Below are 21,944 nucleotides of genomic sequence, written 5' to 3' on the forward strand. Positions count from 1 at the left end.
AAATTCTCAGCAGACCTCAAGGGCACCTTTCCAACAACAGTTCCCTTTATCTGCTCCTCCCATCTGGGGATCCTAGACTCCAACCACAGCCACGAATAATATTTATTTCCTTAGGGGAAGCAGGGGTCATGTCTAGCTGTGTCTAATTTCCAAGCCTGTATCCACAAGCCTACGACGCCTACTCATAGTACCTCCTTTTGGCATTTTCTCAAGCTGTACAAAGCGGTCAGGGAATTTGGATTAATTAATGAGTTACTATATTGCTACTTTCTGAAGACACAGTAGAAAAAACAACACTCAATATGGTCTTGAACAACATTTAATCTCTCTAGGCTTTGGGGTTGAGCCTTTGATGGCGACTCCTGATCCACAGGGTGCTGTGTAGACGTACAGAAGCACTGCTTCAGGGAGGCAGCGTGCAGCATGGAATGAGGAGCCAGGGTCCCGGCTCTGTCACTGAATGGCAGAGTGACCGCAGATGACTCCCTTCCCTTCCCCAACAGCGTGGGTCACAAGAGTCTTGTCTCTAAGATTCCTCCCAGCTCTGATATTCTGTAACTAGCAGAGAATGTATGGTGTTGCCTTCCCATAGAAACTGAAAAAAATCTATGTGTAGTAGCATAGGTAAGGCCTCAAACAGTTCTTTGGTATTTATAAAGTCTCTGGGCTCAGACTCCCATCTCTCTGTTGGCCCGGCCCTGGGGTCAGTCACATGCAGGCTGAGAGTGGGAGCGGAAGAATAGGAATGCCCCCGGCAGGGGCCACCGCACGGTTTATTATTATAAATGCATCAAGCCCGTGGACAGGGGTCCTTCCCAGTGGCCGTGTGCTGTGCGGTCACCCATCTTGCCTTCGCAGGCCAACCAGAGCACTTCTGTTCTCAGTCAATGGACAGATTTAGCTACAGGGACGCGCCCTAACCTTGGGACCGGGGTGTCCAGAAGTCCAGAACCAAGGGACGAGCCAGTCCCCTTCCATGCAGGGATTCTGGGAGCCCCACATTTCACATGACACTGCATTTGCCTAATGTCCCCAGCACATCCATTGTCTCAGCTGACCTTTTATTCCTCAGACTCAGCCCCCTGCTCCTTCTCCCCTTAGTTCTGGCTGGGCTGAACCCTGCCCAGTGGAAGAAAATCTCCAACACAAGCAGAACTCTGAGCAATGACTCCTTGTGTCATATAAATAGCTTCAATGATATATACAGCCTATAGTACATGGACACACACACACACACACACACACACACACACACACACCGTCTTGTGGAAATCATCTTCAGGATGATTTGGGCAGGTACTCAGTGACACAACCGCTCTGAATATAAACACGCGCGTCCACTGGAATCCAGTCTCTTCCACCCCTTCGCCTGAGAGGTGCGCACTGGAGAGAAGCCCACTTTGTCCGAGCCCCGGGCTGTTGGGTGGGAGAGGACCTGAGCCTCCTGTATGGCAGAGGGTGAGACGGGGATGGCGGGGCCATGCTGGTGGCCAGTGACTACTCCTTCAACAGTCCCAGCTTCCTCAGAGCCTCCCTTCGGTGCTCATCCGGGACTCCTTTTGGGGAGATCTTGACACTGACACAGGGGGGTCGAGGCAGCTTGTCGCGGCTCTGTCCTTGGAAGGACAGGCGCTTGGTGCTCTGCTCCTGCTCCAGGTCAGCCAATTTGCCCACCTGGATCCCGGCGAAGTCCTTCCCTGTGCCCAGGGAGGCAGGCCGGGGCCTTGAGTTACGCAAGACGCTGGGAGACATCTTGTCCAAGAAGGAGCCCTTACCCAGAGAGGTGCTGGTTTGGGGACTGGGGTCTTTCTCGGCCAAGAGGTAGCTGCTCAGCCCCACACCCGAACGCTCCAGAGTGTTGGACTTGAAGCTCATCTGTCTCAGGCCAGGGACGTTGCTCTCCCGGAGAGTCAGCCCCGAGTCCGCCTTTGCCTGAGCCAGAGGACCACCTGCCCCAGGGGCTTTGGGGATAGGAATCGGCATGGATTTGGCAGTTGGAACCTTGCCTGCAGTGGGCTCCCGGGCAGGAACCAACCCCTTGTCCAGAGAAGAACCCTGAGCTGGAGTCGGAGCCGGAGGCTTCGCTGGAGAAGGTCCCCGAGTGGGAGCGGGAGCCGGAGCCTTCCCTCCGGCAGGCGCAGCGGCTGTGCCCTGAGCAGGCCGCGTCGGCTGAGCTGGGGCCGGGGCCGGAGCCGGAGCCTGGAAGGAGGCCTGGGCATGGGTCTCCTTGAATCGGGTGGAGCTGGTGCGTTTACTTAAGTGGGGGCCAGGTTCATCCTGGTCCTGGGGGAGCCCCAGCTTCTCCAGGGCCTCCCGGCGCGCTTTCTTCTGCTCCTGCAGCGAGGAGGAGGCCAGGCCAGAGTCTCCCGCGGTGGCCTCGGAGTGGCGAGACAACCAGTGGTGGGGCTCACTGTGCAAACTGCTTCGGCTGCTCTTGAGAACGATATTGGGTGGCAGCTTCCGGGGCTTGGGAGCTGTGAAGGGCGCTGGCTGGGCACTGGGGTCCCCCCCTGACGGGATGGGAGCATCTCTGGCTCTCGCGCTCTGCGATGACGCGGCGGGAGGAGGCTGAGGCTGCCCCGGTCCCCCTGTTGAGCCCTTCTCACTGGCTTTTTGGGACATGGCCGCTGAAGGAGTCTCCTTCCTCTCCTGGGGGCTGAGTGACGAATGGAGCCGGGGCGTATAGCTCTGCAGCCCTGGCCTGGGGACGCCCAGGCCGCCTTCCCCACGCTGCTCTGGCTGGCTGTCCTGAAAGGCCTCTGGTGGGGGGATGGGTACTGTGTCCAACCCAAGGGCAGGCGTCGGGGGGCCGGCCGGAGCCTGGCTGGGCTCACCGTTTTGGCCGGCCTGCTCTCTCTTGGGCTCTGGGACAAGCCCCTCAGGTTCCCCCGGGATGTGGCTATTCGTCTGAGTGGTGCTTTCCCCGGGGTTCCGCTTCCTGCCGATGTGGATATTTCTGGGGAGGCTATGGGAGCCAGACCTGAGGCCCAGGCCTTCGGGTTCAGGCAGATGGGGTGAGCTGGACTGAGTCCCTGTCCTTGGCTCCGGTCCTTGTGGGACGATCTTCTCCCCTGGATATCCTGTGAGGGCCCAGGAGAACGGGCAAAGAAGAGTGGACAGAGGTGAGAACCCTGCTGCCCCGGGGCAAAGCTAATACCTCCCAAACTCTGGTCTCCACTTAGCAGTGGGTTTTGTTTTGGGTTGATTCTTTGCTCTTCAAGGAGCCGCCCTGTTGCATGGCTATCATTCACACTGACAGATCGATCTGAGCAGGTTCCCTTCAACCTAGGATTACTTTTTCACGATGGTTGGGGAAAGAGCAGCCTCACGTAACTCCAGGTCCTTGACTCGGGCTCCTTCTAAGCTTCTACAGAAGCACCAGGGTGGGGGAGAGATTCCCTCTAGCTATCTCAGGGCTCCCAAGCAACTGAGTCCAGCAGCAGAGAATAGCATGAACAGCGGATTTGCTCTTGATTCGACCAGACTTCTGCCTTCCTCCACCTTCACTTTCTATAAACACGTGAATGGCTCTGGAATGGCCACAGCCGTCCCCACAAGAGTGAGCGACATGGGCTCTTTCCTTCCAGCAGGTGCATTAGGCCCACGGACCAGGGAATCAGTCTCAGGGAGCAGTAAAACCTTTGTCCCCAGTTACACCTCTATCTCCATGGAGGTTCTAACACACTGTCAGTAAATATTTGCTAAACGAATAAATCAATGATTGCAATCCTGATAGCAGGGGGGCTGTCTTCAGGAGTAAAGTACCCCCCTCACTCTGGGACATATGGCCCCACCTTCATGGCCACACTCATGTGCCATCCTGTCCCCCTTCTACTGAGCCTCAACACCACTGGCTTTCCACCCCCTCTCACAAGAGCCTCGAGGTGCCACCCACTGAAGTTCAGGGGGCCCTTCCCCCTTATCTCTTGCAGCCTCATCCTCCTGGAGCATCCAGATTAGCTCTCTAGACTCACTTCGTGTCCCCAGAGCAACCATCCACCCTTCCCTGAACCCCTCCCATGAACCTCTGCGGTCATGTCTCTTCAGCATTTCTGCGAGAGAATGAGAGCTAGTCAAACCCTTTTCCCTCCCAGGCCTCTGAGACTTCAGAGAAAGACAGAGGACGCCAGCTTGTCCGCAGTCTCTCTTCTGTGGGACATGGCTTATTTCTAGCCAGGGGCGTGGAGAGGAGTGCTATCGTTCCTTCTGCCAATGACCTTCAGAGGAGAGGGCAAACAGGGTGCAAAGCAGCCACAAGAATGTCCTGGCTTTCTGGGTTTGTTAGTGGTGCCACCCCAGATGGTCTCTCTTACCCTGAGGAGCAGGTTGGGTGACGGGCAGGGCTCGGGGGCCGCGGGGAGCTGTGTCCTGTTCAGACTCGTCAGTGGACAGTCCGCTGTCAGCCTCAGTGTCCAGTGAGCCGATGGTCTCCTCCAGGAAGAGCAGACACTCCTTCTCTTCTGCGGACAGGAAGTCGTAGCTGCCGTCACTCTGGAATGAGGCGTGGAGGACAGAGAGAGAGGGAGAGAGGGAGCTGTGAGAGGGAGCTCCGCAGAAACTGGTGGGGCTGAGAACCACCCCGTGTCCGGAAGGAATGCTGAAGGGCTGGAAACCTTTCCAGGAGGCGACTCCGCAAGCTTGCGGGAGTTGTCTGTCTCCTGAGAAACCGCGGGCACCGGACGGGGAGGAGACTGGCGGCTGTGGGCCCACCAGCACCCAGTGCTGGGCAGGCAGATGGCAGCTGCCTTTTCCACCCAGTCCTGGGTGGGATGCTTAGGGGAACAGATCAGAAGCAGTCCCGGGTTCTGATTCCAGTTCCTGTGTGTGACTGGCATAAGCATATCCCTCTACGTGTCTCCGATTTAGCTCCGAATTACATGGGTAACATAATGACTTGACCTTAAACTTCAATGGTATTAACTTGTCAGAGTACTTTTGCACACTTGATCTGGTATGTCAAGGACAGTATAAGGACAAACAAGAAACGCAGCCAGCCACTGGCTATCAGGCCAATGGCAACAGTGGTATGAGTAGCCACAGATAAATTTACCAAATAATTTACACTTGACTTTGAAATGCATTCCATACAGGATTTTTTTTTCCTTTGTGTATTTACTTTCTTGATGGCATTTGGCTCTGGCTAACATTCAAATAAGTGTGCATTTCTTAAGCAAATATTAACTAGAGGCGGGTAGGGTGGAGAAACCGGATGGGTATGGGAGGAGGGGAAAGGAACTTAGTGTGAAATATCAAGTAGATATTAAAGTAAATAACCGTCATGATGAAAAAGCACACAGGGGTATTTGGGAAAAAGTGTTACGGCCCTTTTAAATGGTTGCTGCCCACGGTCAGCAAGGCCAGGAAGATCCATAGGATAGTTGCTCTCTAAAGTTGAAGGTTGAAGGGAAAACCAAAAGGGCAAATGGAAATGTAAGAAATTTGGCCTGAGTTCCCTCCTGGCATCTATCTCATCCCTCTTCCTAATATTTAAGATACTTCAGAGTTATATATTCTCCAGACCCACTCAGATGGCCAGGAAAGATTTGAGACAGCCCTAAAAATACCCTAGGAGATGGTTGTTGGAATAACCCCACCAGTTCCCCTGACTCCTTAAAGGGCCATCTGGCAGGCCGACCTGTCAAAGGAAGCTACAAATGTAGCCCGTGGAAGCCCTGAAGCCGATTCCAGGGGTTCCCTGAACAAAATCTTCTTTACGGCCCTCTTCTTCCCAAAATAGCTTTGCCAAAGATAAACCAACTCTGAATTTCTCCTTTGTGGAGGATTCACCTTGCAGATCTTTAATCCCTGCCACACTCTGTGTCCAGTGTTATGTAACTGCTCGTATTGGCCTCAGCCTAACAGAAACAGAAAGATGTCTCTGTGGTCCCACCATCTCAGGTCAACAAGAAATTATATACGGACTGCCCACGCTTTGGATTGTGTGTGTACGTGTGTGTGTGTGTGTGTGTGTGTGTGTGTGTGTGCTGCTTTCTCTACTCCACTTTCACATATCAAAACTCACTGGCTGTATTAAAAGTCCTTGACATTTGGTAGAGATCCTCAGCATCCTTAAATTTTCAAGTACCTCTGTAGGATATAGAGCAATAAAGTATAAATTCTCAAGGGTTAGTAGGTATGCAACAAACACCAACAGCAAAGGAATGTTTCCATTTGGACGTAGGGCAGATTTACTCTTTCGCACCAGCCTTACAACAACCTTGACTTAAATTCATCCCCAGAAAAATTACAGTTTGTTACCTGCCACTCACAAACAGTTAAACACGATGACTTTGGGCGATTCTGAATCGATGCTCCTGGATAAGGCTATTTCTTTTCTACTTAGAGGCGTGTGCTGAGTGTTTTGTGTTTCACATGCATCTCGTTAACCGCCCCCCCGCCCCCCGGGGATTCGGTGTTTACCTTATATCCCACCTTAAAACGGAGGAGACTGAAGGTTACAGAAATTCAATAATTTGCCCAAGGCCATAGAGCTTATAGATCGAGAACTCAGACCGGCTTGGCTCCAGAACCCACGCTCCTAATTACTCTGTCCTCTGTGATCTTGGTAAAAGATTGAAGGTACCCTGCTGGCTGCAGGGAGGCTTCAGGAATGTGAGTGCTATGGTGATCTACCCTCTGCTTTCCACCAGGACCTCAGATCACTGGCCCTCGCTCTCACCTCAACTTAGCCAACCCCCCCCCCTCCCCCCCGCCCGTGAATGAAAGCTGGGAGCAAGTCTCATCTCATTGCGCTTTGGGACTGTCCCACCCTTTCTCTCGAGAACCTGGGTGACTCAAAGGCAGAAATACCAACCGGTGTGATTCACTCTCTGACAAGGAAGATGAAAGCGAAGGAGCAGCCAGGCGGGCGGTGGGCAGGGCGGGGCGGGGCGGGCGTGCAGACAGAAGCAGGGGGGGCGGGCTGCAGGGCGGAGAGTACGTACAGATCCAGAGCGGGTGGACACGGTGCTCATGATGCTGTCGCAGCTGCCGATGCGGGTCACGGGTTCCGAGCCAGGCCCCGCTGGCCACAGCTCGCTCCTGAGCATCGCCTGAAGCAAGGTGCAGGGGCGGTGAGAGGGGCTCCCAGAGGGGAAGTGAAGGGAAGTGAAGAATGTCCCAAGCCGGCCTGAAAAGACAAGAATCAAAGCCACGTGTGAGCCGATGGAGGCTCTCCGGGCCAGGCTCTGCCCAGGCCCCCGGGGCGCGGCGGCAGGGACACCAAGCAAGCAGAGAGCTGGAAGGGGCCGTGCACGGCGGTTCCCCACACCTCCCGCCTGCGTGGAAGGACGCAGAAGCGGGCTCACACACATGCAGGAGGACGGGCTCAGCAGGTGCAGAAGCAGTCTAGCCAGAGAGGGAACTCCACACTTGTCTTAGGTGCTTTTTTTCTCTGCGTCGGGGAGCTTAGGCTACATTTCCAGGACCACAAGCAATAAATAGGAAGGGGTTCATAACGTGGGTTCTGGAGGAAGTCAGATCTGGATTCAAATCCCGCTTGCATTTACAGTTATGTGACTTGAGGCAAATTACTCTTTGACTCGGTTTTTCTCATTAGGTAGGGTTAACGCAAGGATTACATGAGAACAGTTTGCACAGCTTAGTTGGAAGTAAATGCTCGACAAATAAAGGACTAACTGCTACTGTTCTTGTCATAAGAAAAAGACAAGGTCCTTCGAGGATCAAAGTAAACTGACGTAAGGGAACAAGAGTTTAGAAAAGAAGGGTTTGGGTTACGTGGGGGAGAAGGAACAGGGCCTTCAATGACACCAACCGCATAAGGTTGTCACGGACATATACTGAAATACTTCACGTAAAACACTGTGCAGTAACTGTTAGCTGCTGTCATAGCCAATATCATCAACAGCCCCCGCCACCAGGGCCACCATCATCTCCGTGGTCTGGGAGCCTCCTACGTAACTCACACAGGTTGATACAAACCCAGTTTCCCTCTTGTGTACCACCCACTCTGAGGCTGCACTTATTTCCAGCAAGGTTCCCTAATCTTTGTCAAATAAATGAGAGAAATGCCCTGCGTAGCTTCCTCCCAACTCCAACTCGTAGGGAAAAAGAGTTTCAAATTCACTCTGCCAATAGTAAGAGCAAAGGAAGCCGGTACCATTTTCCTTCTGAAAATCGCAAAGTCTAGAAAGGCCAGATGGGGCTCTCCTAAGTTGAAATAAAATTCTGGAAAAATTAAGTTTAAAAGCCAGTTCCAAGGCCAGATAGGGAGTTTGGAGAGAGCTAGGATTAGAATCTATATTTTTCCTGTGACACCATTTTATATTTTCTATCACCTTTCCTACTCCCCACCCCTCTCCCCCTTTACTAAGTAAAATGTCATAGAAAAAAATGTGTTCAATTGGAGATCTTGGGACCCGGGGTTTGGATTCCAGGGAGGTTGTCTCTTTGGCCTCTACCCGTAACTTCTTCCACTGCCAAGTCGGGTTTGGGCTGTGCTGGGTGAGTCAGCCGCCAATGCTGTAGAGCTGACCAGCACAAGGCCGATTTGGGGGGAAGGTCTGCAAATGGGACAGGTAGGGAGGGGCAGGACAATGGGGAAAGAAGAGGAAAAAATCCCAATGAGCCAGACACATGGAGTTCATAAGGGTCCAGAGCTTCTCAGGAGTTAGGGACAGGACCACAGGGGACAGACACACCAAAGAAGCCCAGCGATAAATCTGCATTGGGTAAGATAGCTCTTCAGCCTTCTTCGTGACGTTTCTTTCCCAATACCCAGAACCCCAAAGACAGAAACATGAGGAGTCACGTGGATGAAGTTCAGTCTCCTCAGCTATCCATTCCATTCATGACGGCTTAGATTCAGAGGATGCTAACTCATCCCTAACATTCTGTAGGGCTGAGGCCATTATAGCAAAAGAGATCCATTTCTCATAAGCTTAGGCACACAGAAGGCACTCAAAAAATGCTGGATGAATAAACTTGCCATCTGTTCTAGCATCTGTTGAGTTAAGCTGTTGGAAGACCACTTTTTTTGTTGTTGTTTTTGCTCTATTATTACAGACTCTTTCTTAAGTAGTTTATTTCCCTGAGAATATACGACTCAGTGGAATTTGGGCAATGCCTTCAGCTAAACTAACATTCATGAGCACCTAACAGGGATGGGGCAAGCAACACTTTATAAGACAAAGGCATTGCTTCCAAGCAGTCGGTGTAAATCCAAGGGTCTAGGTTTGGGCTCCAGTTTTATCAACATTGGAGCAATAAATATTAGTACTGTATTAATCACTGTAGTTAATATGATGTTCTCTGTGAACGGGTGACCAGATGATGCCTCTGCCTTTCAAAGACAATTACCACCCTGTTCTTCCAAGTACTCTTCAGACTTTATGATGGATTGCTAGCCTCTCCTTCCTCCCAGGGCAACCCATCACACTTTCATTTTGGAACTAAGGATAGCCTACAGTAGCTGGGAGGGAGAGAAACAATATGAATGGCACTGCTTCAAAAACAAAACAAAAACACGGTCTAGCTTACACTTCCAGATATGCCTATTAGATCTTCCAAATAGCCCGATAACTTAGGCAACAGGCGGTATTTTCTTCTTTGACAGATGACAAATCTGGGTCTCTTTCTACTGGTGCCTCCTAAGGGAAGTAGCGAATGACCTACAACTGCATATACAGGGCAGCCTGTGGATCCCGGTCCCTCCAGAAGGCATCTCGGAGATGCCAAGAGGGCCACGTTGTACCTGAAGAAGGGCCATTGGCTTCCCCTGACTAAACACTAAAAGCCCTAAGATCACCTTTCTGCTTTTACTTCACACCTGAAACCCTCTAAATTATCTGGTTCAGCTTTGTGCTTCCAGGCAAGCTTTCTGCCCCAACAACAGATGTTTCCAGAGTAAACAAACGCCACCAAATGCCCCTGGAGATTGTGGCGTCGGGCACTGCGTCATCACCGCAGAGGTGAATCTGAGCCTGAAAGCAAAGTCGGATGAGTGCTTGCATCCCGGCTCCGCACCTAGTTTTCTGATCCAAAGAACATGGACTGTAAGAGTCTTCTCTTCTTCTCCCCCTTCCCCTCCCTCTCTCAGCGCTCTGGCCTGACCTGGATGCTGCATTTCTATCCACCAACTTTACAACCTTGAAACTTGGGGGCTCTTTCAGGGCAGCCATCGAAACTTGAGGTATTTCGACCTGATAAGAAGCCTGAGAAACAAGCAAAACGCTCAGGGTGAGAGTTTGGTATCTTTTGACCCTTGACCTCTTTGGGGGATCTGAGAGGAGGAGGAAATGGGTGAAGGACATATGCACAGCCTATAGTCAGGGCCACTCAGGCAAAAGCGTGTTAAATATTAACTGCTCCACTGAAACCGGCCAAGTCTTGGAGGAGAGTAAATAAATAGCATTTGGAGTTCTGGCATGGGGCAGGGGCCGGGCTCCAGCCCCATTCCTGTTTGGCTTCTCTGTACCTTCTAAACAGACCCAAGGCCCCCTTGTCACCCTCCTCCCGTGAGCCCAGCTCCGTATCCTCCAAGAGCTCAACCTCTCTCCCCACTGGTCAAAGAGATTTCCTATTTCTTTTTTTTTTTAATTATTTTTTAACGTTTATTTATTTTTGAGAGAGGGAGAGAGACAGAGCGTGAGTGGGGGGGGGGGCAGAGAAAGAGGGAGACACAGAATCGGAAGCAGGCTCAGAGCCCGACGCGGGGCTCGAACTCACAGACTGTGAGATCATGACCTGAGCCGAAGTCGGACGCTTAACCGACGGAGCCACCCAGGCGCCCCAAGATTACCTATTTCTTTCAGAACAAGTATCTCTCCTTTTTGCCGACTATCCAGAAATATGCCTCGGGCTGAGGAACATCCTAAGAAAAACACCAGGAAGGACTAAAAGCTGCCCTGTGTGTACGTCCTTCTCCGTGAGCACATGGGCAAGTTTCTGAGTGTGTTTAGTCAACGCTAGAATCTCCTATTTCACAGATGGGTTTCAGGAAAAGGTGGGTCGAAATATCTTCTGCACAGAAGAGCTCTGTCTGACACTTACAGGCTATCTTGTCACCGACAAGTTCACCATCTGCGGCAGCCCTCAGTCAATGAGTTTGGGGGGCTGGTCCTGCGGTGTGGGCTAAGCTGAAACCAAGCGCCGGTTGCCAGGACTGGAAACCCACTATATTTGCTCAGGGCTTGTATGTGCCAGGCCCTGGGAGCCTGGTGCTGGGGTCTCCCCACTTTGCTCTTTCCTGCAGCAAGAGGAAAAGAGGCAAAGTTAGGGACCAGGACGTTAGCCCCCTCCCCTCCCCAAGGTGGATAAAGCTACTCTGAACTGACATCTACAGGTGAGCCTGCCACACAGACTGTCACCTGAAGGAGGACCACCGTAGGGGTCTGGCTCTTCTTTGTGGACTCAGCCACACTACTCTGGCCTGAGCCCCCCGGAGAACTCCCACCCAACTTGAGGTACTACTGTGAAATATTATTAATGTGGGTGAGGCCCCGGCACAGCGGGTGAGGAGCTTTGTGTTTGTCAGTCTCTGTGTCTAACAGCAGGCAAAGTCGGAAAATTGAGTCGAATCCAAAGAGACTCCGTTTTGCAACCAGGTTATTCATGGGTTTTCCAAAGGCGAACTGGTAGTCCGAGGTGGAGTTTTCCCAGCCTCACATCCCCTTACACACAGCCGAACGCAGCTCACGCCTTTACACACGTCCACAGAGAGGTCCATTACCACGCTACCATTATTGCACACACACACACACAGCACCCTTTATTGAATTCTAGACACTGAGTTGATAGAACCATGGGCAAATTTCCTGTTATAAAGGCAACGGAGAAACCATGGCACTCTTCTCCCCTGGGTGATACCCCATTTTGACTCCCTGTGCTCCCAACTATTCCTTTCCAAAATCACAGCTCAATTTCAGTTGGTCAGAGATGGAAATCTGCAAAACAAACCCATTTTATTTCCTTGTCATCTGCAAAATATGCTTATCCAACCTAAATAGGCAGATGGAAACAAAAAAAAATGCATCCGAGCCCTGGTCTCTCACAAAAACAGTCCCATCTGCAGAAGCTACCAGCCTACTGTGATTGCAGAGTGGGCTCAGAGAGTTAAGGAACAGAGAGGGAAGCCCCCTAGCTTCCCTCTATACAGGGTTCCACACATCCTGTGGCCCTGACTTCCCACGAAGCACCCCTTCTTGCTGCAGAATAAGCAATAGTTGGTTAGTGATTAACTCACCTTCACTGGAGGAGGGGCTGAAGAGAAGAAAGGAAGACCCTTTTATTTCAAAGGCCAGAGGCGGAGACAGAGACTGCCTCCCCTGCCTTCCACTGTTTTCTTCTTTTGACCTCCTCCAGACTTACCTGGACAGGTAAATGCTTCATCAGTGCTACCCCACCCCACCCTGGCACTGACTCCCAGCCAATCCCAGCAGCTTTCCCTCCCTACTTCTCATTCCAGCTGTTTCGGGAGGGAGGGTGTGGGAGGGGAATGGGCGGGACGCTCCCCCCCTTCCCTCCGCTCCGTAGCCAATCATCTCTTGCCCTCCCCTTCCCCGGTTAGAGCCAATAAAGAGCCCTTTAAAAAAAAAGGGGGGGGGGGGAGGAAGAAAAAGAAAAAGAAATAGGAGGGCTGGAAGGAGAAGACTCCTTTGGGCTGAGACTGGAAGAGGAGAGTTGGCCGGGAGGGAGTAGGCAAAAGATACTATTTTAAAATTTGACTGTAAAGAAACACAGACAGGCGGTATGCTTTTCTATGTCTGTTTGAAACTTGGTTTTCTATCTAGAGCTGCCTTCCTTCACTGGCGGGGCAAGTATTCCCCTGAATTCTCCAAGTTAAGATCCACTGTGGCCAGTTTTGTTAGTAGCTTTTCTAGTTGTTCGCAAGCACTTTTGCTCTCAAGCCTTTTCCTAGCAGCTCTTACTACTAGTCCCTGTCCTCAGGACTGCTGGAAAAGGTGACTGAGCCCAGGGGTGCTGGAGCTGAGACACCCTTGCCCCACTGTTTGGCAATGAGCTTCTTGACCTCATTTATTTCTGGGGGGCGTGAAGCCGTTTTCTCTCCCAAGGGGGTCCCTTTCCTGAGGAAAAAGTGACTGGATGGCCTCAAAGGAGGGAACATGCATGCTGTCATTTGGGTCTCTGATCTCTTTTGGCTGTGCCTGAAAGGTGGCAATGAATATTAAGAAATGAAAACAAAACAGGCTACCAGCCAGCTTAGCAACCTGTCTCCTTCCATAGGCAGATTCCTTGCATCTGCTGTTAAAACAACCTGAGGAGAATAGGGAGATGGGAGTAGGTGGAAGAAATCACGGCTTTCAGGAAAAAACTTCCCCCCCAGGTATGGAGGCCACTTTTACCAGAAAGGACTTTTTTTTTTTTTTTTTGCCTGGAAGCTGGTTTTTCCTGGATATAGGCCATCCTTGATGCCAAAAGGGCAGGGAGAAAAATTAAAATCAATGAACGTAATGATCGCCAACATTTATTGAGCAATTGCTGTGTACTAGGGATTATGCTGTGCTACGTGTGTTCGTGCATTATTCCATGCAACCTTTATTTCAACTTCGAAAAAGTAGGCGCTATTAGTATCAAATTTTACAGGGAGGTTAAATAACTTGCACAAGATCATGTAGCCAGGAGGCAGCAGAGCGGGGATTTCAATTCAGGCATTACGACGCCAAGCTTGCCATGCCTCAGTGTAATGCTAGTCAGCCTCCGTTTTGGACAAATTCCCAAGTGGGAAACGTGAAATACACAGATAATTTGCAGGTCTAGATTAAAGCTTTCCCATCTCATTTCTGTCTTGTAGCCATTCACACCTTTTATTAAAAAGATGACGCATGGCTTTCATCTTTTCTCTTCCTGTAATCATGGTTGGGTAGGAAATAAGAAGTACAGGGGCCAAGAGAGAGGAGAAATGGGGCAGGACTAGTCGAGGAGGAAGGAGGACCGAGGAAGCCTGGGATAACCAATACACTATCACAACTGAACGAGCTGACTGAGCATTTAAGGGTGATGACCTCTCTTTGTGGTGTGTCACGTAAACATGTATGATGTCACAGGAGTAACCAAACAGGAAAGGCAGCTGCACATCAGGGGTTCAGTGCAACGAGAGTCACACCCATGGATGGAATCGCTGAAGTTGACCCAGCTTCATACGTGTGTGATTTGAACATTTGCTAGAAAAATGAATTTGACTTATGAGCATTAACTTCAAAGATGATAGCAGGCACCATCTTGCTTGTGAACAGTTTTTCAGTTTATAATAAAATTAGTATTTGGGGCGCCTGGGTGGCTCAGTCCGTTGAGCGTCCGACTTCGGCTCAGGTCATGATCTCGCGGTCTGTGAGTTCGAGCCCCGGCGTCGGGCTCTGGGCTGACGGCTCAGAGCCTGGAGCCTGCTTCGGATTCTGTGTCTCCCTCTCTCTGACCCTCCCCCGCTCATGCTCCATCTCTCTCTCTCTCTCTCTCTGTCAAAAATAAATAAAACATTAAAAAAAAATTTAAAATTAGTGTAATTAGGAAGGACTCATCTTTTCACAGGTAGAAGTAGGAACATAGATAAAATGATTGTTCTGTTCCTCTCTCTTTCCTTTTAGACATGTCTTCTTGAAAATTATGAAATATTTCCGATACCTTGGCATGACAAACACCATTGTACCAACACCCAGTTCAAGAAATAGAATGTTATAGTTGAAGTTACTTACATACTTTGCCCCTCCCTTTCCTCCTACCTCCTCAAAACACACATATGCCCCTGCTGAAATGAACCGCTGTCCTGAATTTGGTATTCCTCATTCTCTCTATCTTTAAGTGTCTTACCCTGGAATTTTTTTGGTTTGCTTTCTTTGGTTTTGCTTGGAAAAATATCAAGTCTCTAAAGGTTCCAAGAGAGTTGGAAAGGAGGCCTGGACTAGGGGAAAGAGAGTCCTTCAAAATCAGAAACACTTGAAAGACTAAGGCTACGTAGTTGATGTAGGTCATCATTTGAGGAGGGAAGTGTGTAGTTGTTTCTTGTTGAAAAGCAATTGGATTCCTATTTGATGACCTGACCGTGAAATCCAATTACAGCCCAGTTCACCTGACTCATCCATCCTGTATGCTGTTGTGGTGTGCTCATCTCCTTGACTGACACAGGCTAGTTTATGGTTTCCTTTCTCGGTACAACTTCCTACTGAAAGATCTAATTTCCCCTAGACAACTGCATTTTTCCTACACACACACACACACACACACACACACACACACACACACACTAATTCAAAACCAAAAGTTACCACAGTCATTGGTTAATCTTTCCTCTTTGGGCCCCTTATAAAGTTGAACTCTCTGCACAATAGCTGTGGATGTCCATTCTAACCATTCATGATACTTATTCATTCACATTATAGTCACATCCTGTCAGTGTCGCATGATACTGTATACTGGGTCTCCGAGTGCTTTCCCAACATATCAGGGAGAGGGAAGCTTTTATTCCTCAAGTAGTAGCAAGAGTTTGCTTTAAAGAGAAAACGGCTGGGGTGAGGTTCAGATGCAGGTGATTATAATTTGGCTATAAGACCAAATTGGAATTGATAGGCCATATTAAGACATCAAATAGATCACCCAGTTCTCACCAAAGTGGTATTAGTGTTAAGCCTAAAATGATTAGAGGGGAACTAAAGGGTGTAATTAAGTGGGTTTGGACGAAGAAATTCTGAAATTAATCATTAAGTAATACTTAGGGGTAGATTTGTTTTTCTTTTTTGAGATAAGTGTCTCTTTGGCCCACCTACTATGGAAATTAGGAGGACTCGGCAGTCCTTTTCCTTCCAGTGCTAATGAAAGTTTGAGGGCTGAAGTCACCTATTAGGATCAGAGAGTGTCAAATCTTAACATGTTCAAAATTGAGCTCATCTTGCTCTCCGTGCCCCCACCAACATGTCCTCTCTCCCCTTTCCCCATGCCAGCTAATTGCATCACCATACCTATTCTCACCCAGGCTCCGTGCTTCATAGCAATCCTCCCTTGTCTCCTGTGAGATCATTGCCGCTCTTCTTCCTCTCTATTCAGCTTCAGGACTGCACAAGTTATAGGGTTGTGGACCACTGAAGATGTGAAGAGACGACAGGAATGTCTTGTTTCACATATTCCATTTTACAGGTGGGTTTATAGATTATGTGGGTGGTTGATCGTCTCAATTCTTGGCTGCAAGTTCATAGTGCTCAGGATTAAATTCAAAGACCCTATGTGACATAGAAAGACCCTTGTGAGCAGGCCCTACGTGCTTCTTCCTGTCACATAGTCATCTATATTGTTTATTACAGTCAATCTAATATTTCTGAAACTGCCATGCATTCATGCTTCTGAGACTTTTGCACATGTTGTACCCTCTGCTTGGACCCATTCCCATGATGTCCTCCTGGCTTAGTCTTATTTTTCCTTCAAGATTCAACTCAAGTACCATCTTCTTTTGGAATGGGATGTTAGGTGCTGCTTCACTGTAATCTGATGCAGAGCGTACATCTCTGAATTGAACCCACTAGGGTGTAACTGTCCTCTTTCTCACCCTGTAAAATTTGAATTCATGAAGAACATCGAATATTTCTGTGTATAACTCTTCTATTGTCTTACTTATAGTAGTTATATATTAATGCCAAACTGATGATGAACTTTTTGGCAACTGAAGTGCTTTACTTAAGAAAAATGTCCTAAATTTTAAACTTCCTTTTTTTTTTGAGATCGTATTGATGGATAACTCATCTATTGCCACGATTTTGCTTATTATTTTTTTTCTAAATCTTATCTTTTGACATCCTGTTACACTGTGCCTTCCCGTTCCCATCACATTTACAAACCTGCTTTCCTTTGTACTCATTTTCTTCTTCTCTCTTGGGACGACAAAGAAAATGTTTTTCCAATAAAACCCCACCGTCCGCATATGCTCTGGATCACATCTCATAGACTCTCTACCTTTGCAGTCCTCTCTCTTACATCATCTTTTTGACCTTTCTACTAAAATAATGCCCATCAGCATTCAAATATATGACACTTAGGTGTCTCTGGAGCCAAAATGTCTGATTTGATTCTCTGCTTCTGCATGTAAATAAAATGCTATTGACAGGTGGGCTCTGAGATATGCTATGTTTACTTTTCCATTTCCATTTATCTTTTTTGTCCATCTACTCTTGCCCACTGTGTAAATCTCCTCTCAATACATTCAGAGGTAGCAGTAGTTTCATCCTGGAGAAACATTTTCCAGAACATTCTGATTTGCTTCCATCTGGATATGTTGTTATCTAGTCTGTTGCATGGCTGTCATTTTCATATGTGTCTTCATCGTCCTACTGGGAAAAGTCCTTTCACCTCTTTCTTGTTGGGTTACTTGAATCTCACATCTTCCTCTTTCCTGAGTTAGCTCTCTCAGTTTGATAAAACACATTCTCTAGTCGTTTCCCAAGAAAGAGTGCATAAGATCTTACATGTCTGAAGTACTGCTATTCTAGCCTCTCATTTGATTGTTTGTCAGGGTATAGAATTCTAGATTAGTATTTGATAGATTTTGGTGCTGCTGTTGCAAAGCCCAAAGTATCTATGATTCTAAATCTAAGGCTTTCTCTTTATTTCCAGTATTCTGAATTTTCATAATGATGTGTGTTGGAGTGAATCTATACTCTGGGTACTCAGTAAATCCAATCTGGAAACTCATGACATTCAGTTCTGGGATATTTTTTTTTAATTATTTCTTTGATGAATTCCTATCATCCACTTTCTCTCTCTCTCTCTCTCTCTCTCTCTCTGTTGTTTCTTTTTGGAACTTATATAATTTGGATGTTATTGGATACCCTCCTGGACCTCAACTTCTGTTTTGTTTTGCTACTGAGAGATTTTTAAAATTTATTTACAAATTCCTATTGCATTTTCTTTTTGCTATTGTATTTTTAACTTCCAATAATTATTGTTTGTTCTCTGAATTTTTATTACATTTCTTCCAGTTTCATTGATGCAGAGTCTTATTACTTTAAGAACATATATAGTGTTAGTGTTTTTCTGCCTCTATAGAATGTTTTCTCCAAGTTACTTTTTTTTTTCCTATTTGTTTTGGCTTTTCTGTTTCTTATTAAAGAATATTTTCACATGTCCGATGATTCTTGGCTATCCACTCAAATTCAACAATTTGTCAACAAAAAGATACATTTGAAGCTGTGGCTGGGGCTGGTTGACCATGGACTTCGCTACAGAGCAATCTCATAGGGCCATTTGATTGGAAAATCTCTGATGCCTGTATCTTTACTCTTTTTTGATGGCCTGATTGAAATCCTCAGAGCAGATCCTTCAGAGAAGAGTTTTCCAAAATCCTTCTTGAAGGGCACAGTTCTGGCAGCTAGCGTTCTTGGAGCCTATGGCAGAGGAAGGTTGTTGCTCTCAGCATTTAGTATGTAAAAACAACACTTCATCCCCTTAGTTTTAGTACAGAGAAACCCTATTTTACCCTCTCCTGAGAGGGGATGTAGCAAGTTCTTAGTTGCTCTGAGTGGGAGAGAAGATCTGAGAGGTCTTAACTGTTTATTAACCAGACTCTTTACCCACCTTCCTGATTTTTTTTCCCACCGCTGTCTCCAGGGTTACTAATGCCACCAATTCTTGAATTTTTGAGGGCCGGGGGACTCCATGGTAAAAATAGGGTTGCTAGCTTAGGGTCAGCTCTTTCAAATCTGCTAGGTCAGTTACCACTCATCCAACTGCTGGCTAGCTTCCAAAATTTTGTTGCTATTGTTTATTCCACCATCTCTTTGTCCTTCAGACTTTATGCCTTTCAATAAATCTTAATAATAACTATGCATCTCAGAATTGCTGTGAAGATTATGTAAGCTAACATACGAAAAAGGCTCACAACGTTGTAAGTGCTCAACAAATACTATTATAATTATTACCATCATCACTTAAATAGGTCACTGCAGTAGCCTGTTTCTAACTGGTCCTCCACTTCCATTCTTGCCCCTTTCAACCCATTCTCCGAAGAGCAGTTAAAATAACTTGGAGAAACATAAATCTGATCTTTTCCTTAATAGACTTTCATGTCCTATTAAGGTTATACATTGATTTCATTCATTCATATGTTCATTCATTCAAATATATATTGAATGTCTACTATGTGTCCAATACTTTGCTAGGTGCTGAGACTACAATGGTAATAGGGAGAATTGGTCTCTGCCCTTGGACAAACTACTTGGGGACACTCATAAAATAAACAAGCAAATAATATGTGGCAAGTAGGTATTCAGGTAAGTGCTTAATATAGCTCATAGAGGATGCAAATCTGGATCCTTGCTTGCTTCTAAAGTCTTCATCTCAAGTCCCCCCCCCCCCCTTTTTTTTTCCTGTTTATCACGCTATGGCCAGACTGGCCTGGAAGAGGTTTCCTTTCCTCCTGCAATATAGGGTTTGCAAATGCTATACCCTCGCTTGGAATGCTCTTCTTACTCTGCAAATGACTAACCCCTATTCATGCTTCAGGTTTCAAATAGTCACTTTTGCCAAAAGACTTTCCCAGATTCACCACTTTGAGTTAGAATTTCCCTGCCCTGTTATTCCCTTCATAGCACCTGTATTTCTATTTCTTTATAGCACTGTTTGTGGACCCCTCCACCCCCACCCAAATAAACCCAGCACCTAGGGCAGTTCCTGAAACTTAGCATTCAAAAATACTTATTGAATGAATGACTATCCTTGTTAAATCCTAAGGTATTTGACAGCATACTTTGTAAGAAATAGAAGCTCAGTAAAAGCTTGTTAAATTAAACTGCTGAACAATTAATCGCAGATAAATTACGACTTTGGCTGCTTCTAGCCAAATCCAAGATCATTTTCTCAGTCTTCGTTGTTATAGATTAAGAGTAAGAAAAATAAGGCGAGATGCTAAAGGGTGGATCCAATGGGAAGGGTCATTTTGGCAGAAGGTTAACATAATTCAGTCTGTACCTTAGTTGTTTTGGCTTAAAAACTTCATTAATTTTACTCCATAATATTCAAGCTCTAAAAGAAGTAATTCAAGACCGTAAAATTCCAAAGAGAAAGACTTATCAATTGCCAGTGTGAAAGTCATAGTAGAAAGTTTGGAATTCTAATAGGTGTGATGTTCCATCCACAATTAGGATGAATAATTTTCTGAAATATCCCACATAATAGACTCTAAAAAATTATTCTCATTCCATAAGGGACACATGTTCTACTTAATTCAATATGAATACCCAACAGAGCTGAAATGAACTGTGCTAGAAATATTCATGGTTACTTGAAAAAGTATTTTCCATCTGGAATTTTAAAAATAAACGCGGACAAATTTTTTACTATCTTCCCACCATTGATGACGGAAAAAATATATTATTAAATAATTTGCTTCTTACCTTATATTTCCAAGATTATTCCCACCCGACCCCCGATTTTTTTTAGATATAAATTTTATACTAGCTGTTTCTTGATTATCATGTGAAAGATGTTGCTGGGGACTTCTATATCCGGTAACGTCGGAGTAGGTAATTCAAACAACCCCTCCTTGCTGAAGCAGTGGGGAGCTAAACATACAATGAAGACTTTGAAGAAAGAATCGCCAGGCCTGGGTCAAGATGAGGAAAGAGGTCAGGTGTAGTACAGCCAACATTTGGGACTTTTCTTCTGGAGACATCTCTCTATCCCAGAATGGGTGGGTGAGATACTAAGGGGTGCTTCTGACAGCTTCACACAAGCGAAGAATCAGCAATTGGGAGTCCAGGATCCACCAATGGATGGGGACCTAGTGTACTTAGTATACCGCCCTTGCTTGCTGTGGGTGGGGAACTCCGAGCTGCACCGCAGGAGTGAGCATAAACTCTTTCAACACTAGCTGTGTTGGATGTACTGTTGTGATTCTATGAGCCAATTAAGGGGTTATCGGGAAAAATGTCCGTATTTTGTATTTAACTTCAGCATTGACTTTCGGCTGAGGAAGCTTCAAACTTCAAACTCCTAGCTTTCAACCTACTGCAGTTATTCAATTGCAGGATTTTAGAACATGGCCAAGTCGTTGTGACACCTGCTCTGATATCTTAAGATTCACTAATGAAGCCCTTCAATTGAATAAATGCCCTCAAGTAAGATCAGAAAACCCCTGTTGGTGGACAGAAGGAAATCTTAGGACACAAAGGCAGAGAAGCAGTTGAGAGAGGCAGTCACTAAAGCAGAGAAAGGACTATTCATTCAGAACTTGTTCCTCATGAATTCTTGACTTAGTATTATTATTTTCTTTTAACTCACACATAGGGAAATCCTAAGTTTAATGAGCCTAAGGAACTATGTTATGATGCCTTGGCACTTGATCCCATCAGATAAATATCCTCAAAATCTACAAACACAATAGAGACAAAGGCAATCCAAGTTCGAACAAATTTTTTAAATAGAAAAAATATTTGAGGTGCTTGCTTTTATATTCTTGAACCTCTCGTTTTAGGCTTAGAGATATAAGAAGCATGGCATATACCACTGCCAAATATGTCAGTCCTGCTTTGCAGGCTCTGCTGTTATTACTAAATAAGAGTACAAGCCACACTCCTTTCTAAACACTAATGGGAGGGGTAATGAGGAAACAACAACAAAAAATCGATTTTCCTCTAGGGAAGAAGTTCTTTTTGTATCCGTTTCATGTAACTAGCACTTGAAACAAAATTTCCAAGATGTCAGGGACCTAATGACTTGTAGCTCTATTTCTCACAAGGCAGGAGGCTAGATCACAGTACTTGAGCTTTCATGGTAAAGCATCCCTTTCTATTTGTGTTAGGTTTTTATGGTAAATTTTGCTTTGCAATATTCACTCCTTATTGGTCTGAGTTGTTTCGTCTAGAGCCTCAGGAATAAATCTACATCTTCCACATAATACTTCCCCGAATTTGAAGCTGTCACATCGCCCTGCGATCTCTCATCCAGGTAAGGATCTCCAGTTCCTTTTGTCAAACTTCAGTCGTTCCTTA

At 46.9% G+C, this 21,944-nt stretch overlaps 1 protein-coding gene across 8 annotated transcripts in view; it reads right to left on the reverse strand.

Moving 5' to 3' along the window:
* Positions 1-303: 303 nt before the first annotated feature.
* Positions 304-21,944, reverse strand: part of YOD1 (YOD1 deubiquitinase) — a 30,429-nt gene continuing 8,788 nt past the window's right edge. Inside the window, exons 2-7 of one of the 8 annotated variants that reach the window (XM_053209627.1) lie at positions 15,930-18,341; positions 15,738-15,807; positions 11,011-11,206; positions 6,945-7,129; positions 4,314-4,491; positions 304-3,080 (exon numbers count right to left, since the gene is read on the reverse strand). In XM_053209627.1, coding sequence (XP_053065602.1) covers positions 1,498-3,080; positions 4,314-4,491; positions 6,945-7,049 — 1,866 coding nt within the window. In that variant the 5' untranslated portion in view covers positions 7,050-7,129; positions 11,011-11,206; positions 15,738-15,807; positions 15,930-18,341 and the 3' untranslated portion in view covers positions 304-1,497. Of the gene's footprint in view, positions 3,081-4,313; positions 4,492-6,944; positions 7,130-11,010; positions 11,207-12,202; positions 12,373-15,737; positions 15,808-15,929; positions 18,342-21,944 lie in introns of those variants that run through there. The other 7 variants (XM_053209626.1, XM_027074568.2, XM_053209628.1 and 4 more) reach the window with 7 other exon arrangements.

The sequence above is a fragment of the Acinonyx jubatus genome, chromosome E4, assembly GCF_027475565.1.
Source record: "Acinonyx jubatus isolate Ajub_Pintada_27869175 chromosome E4, VMU_Ajub_asm_v1.0, whole genome shotgun sequence".
NCBI classification, from domain to species: Eukaryota; Metazoa; Chordata; class Mammalia; order Carnivora; family Felidae; genus Acinonyx; species Acinonyx jubatus.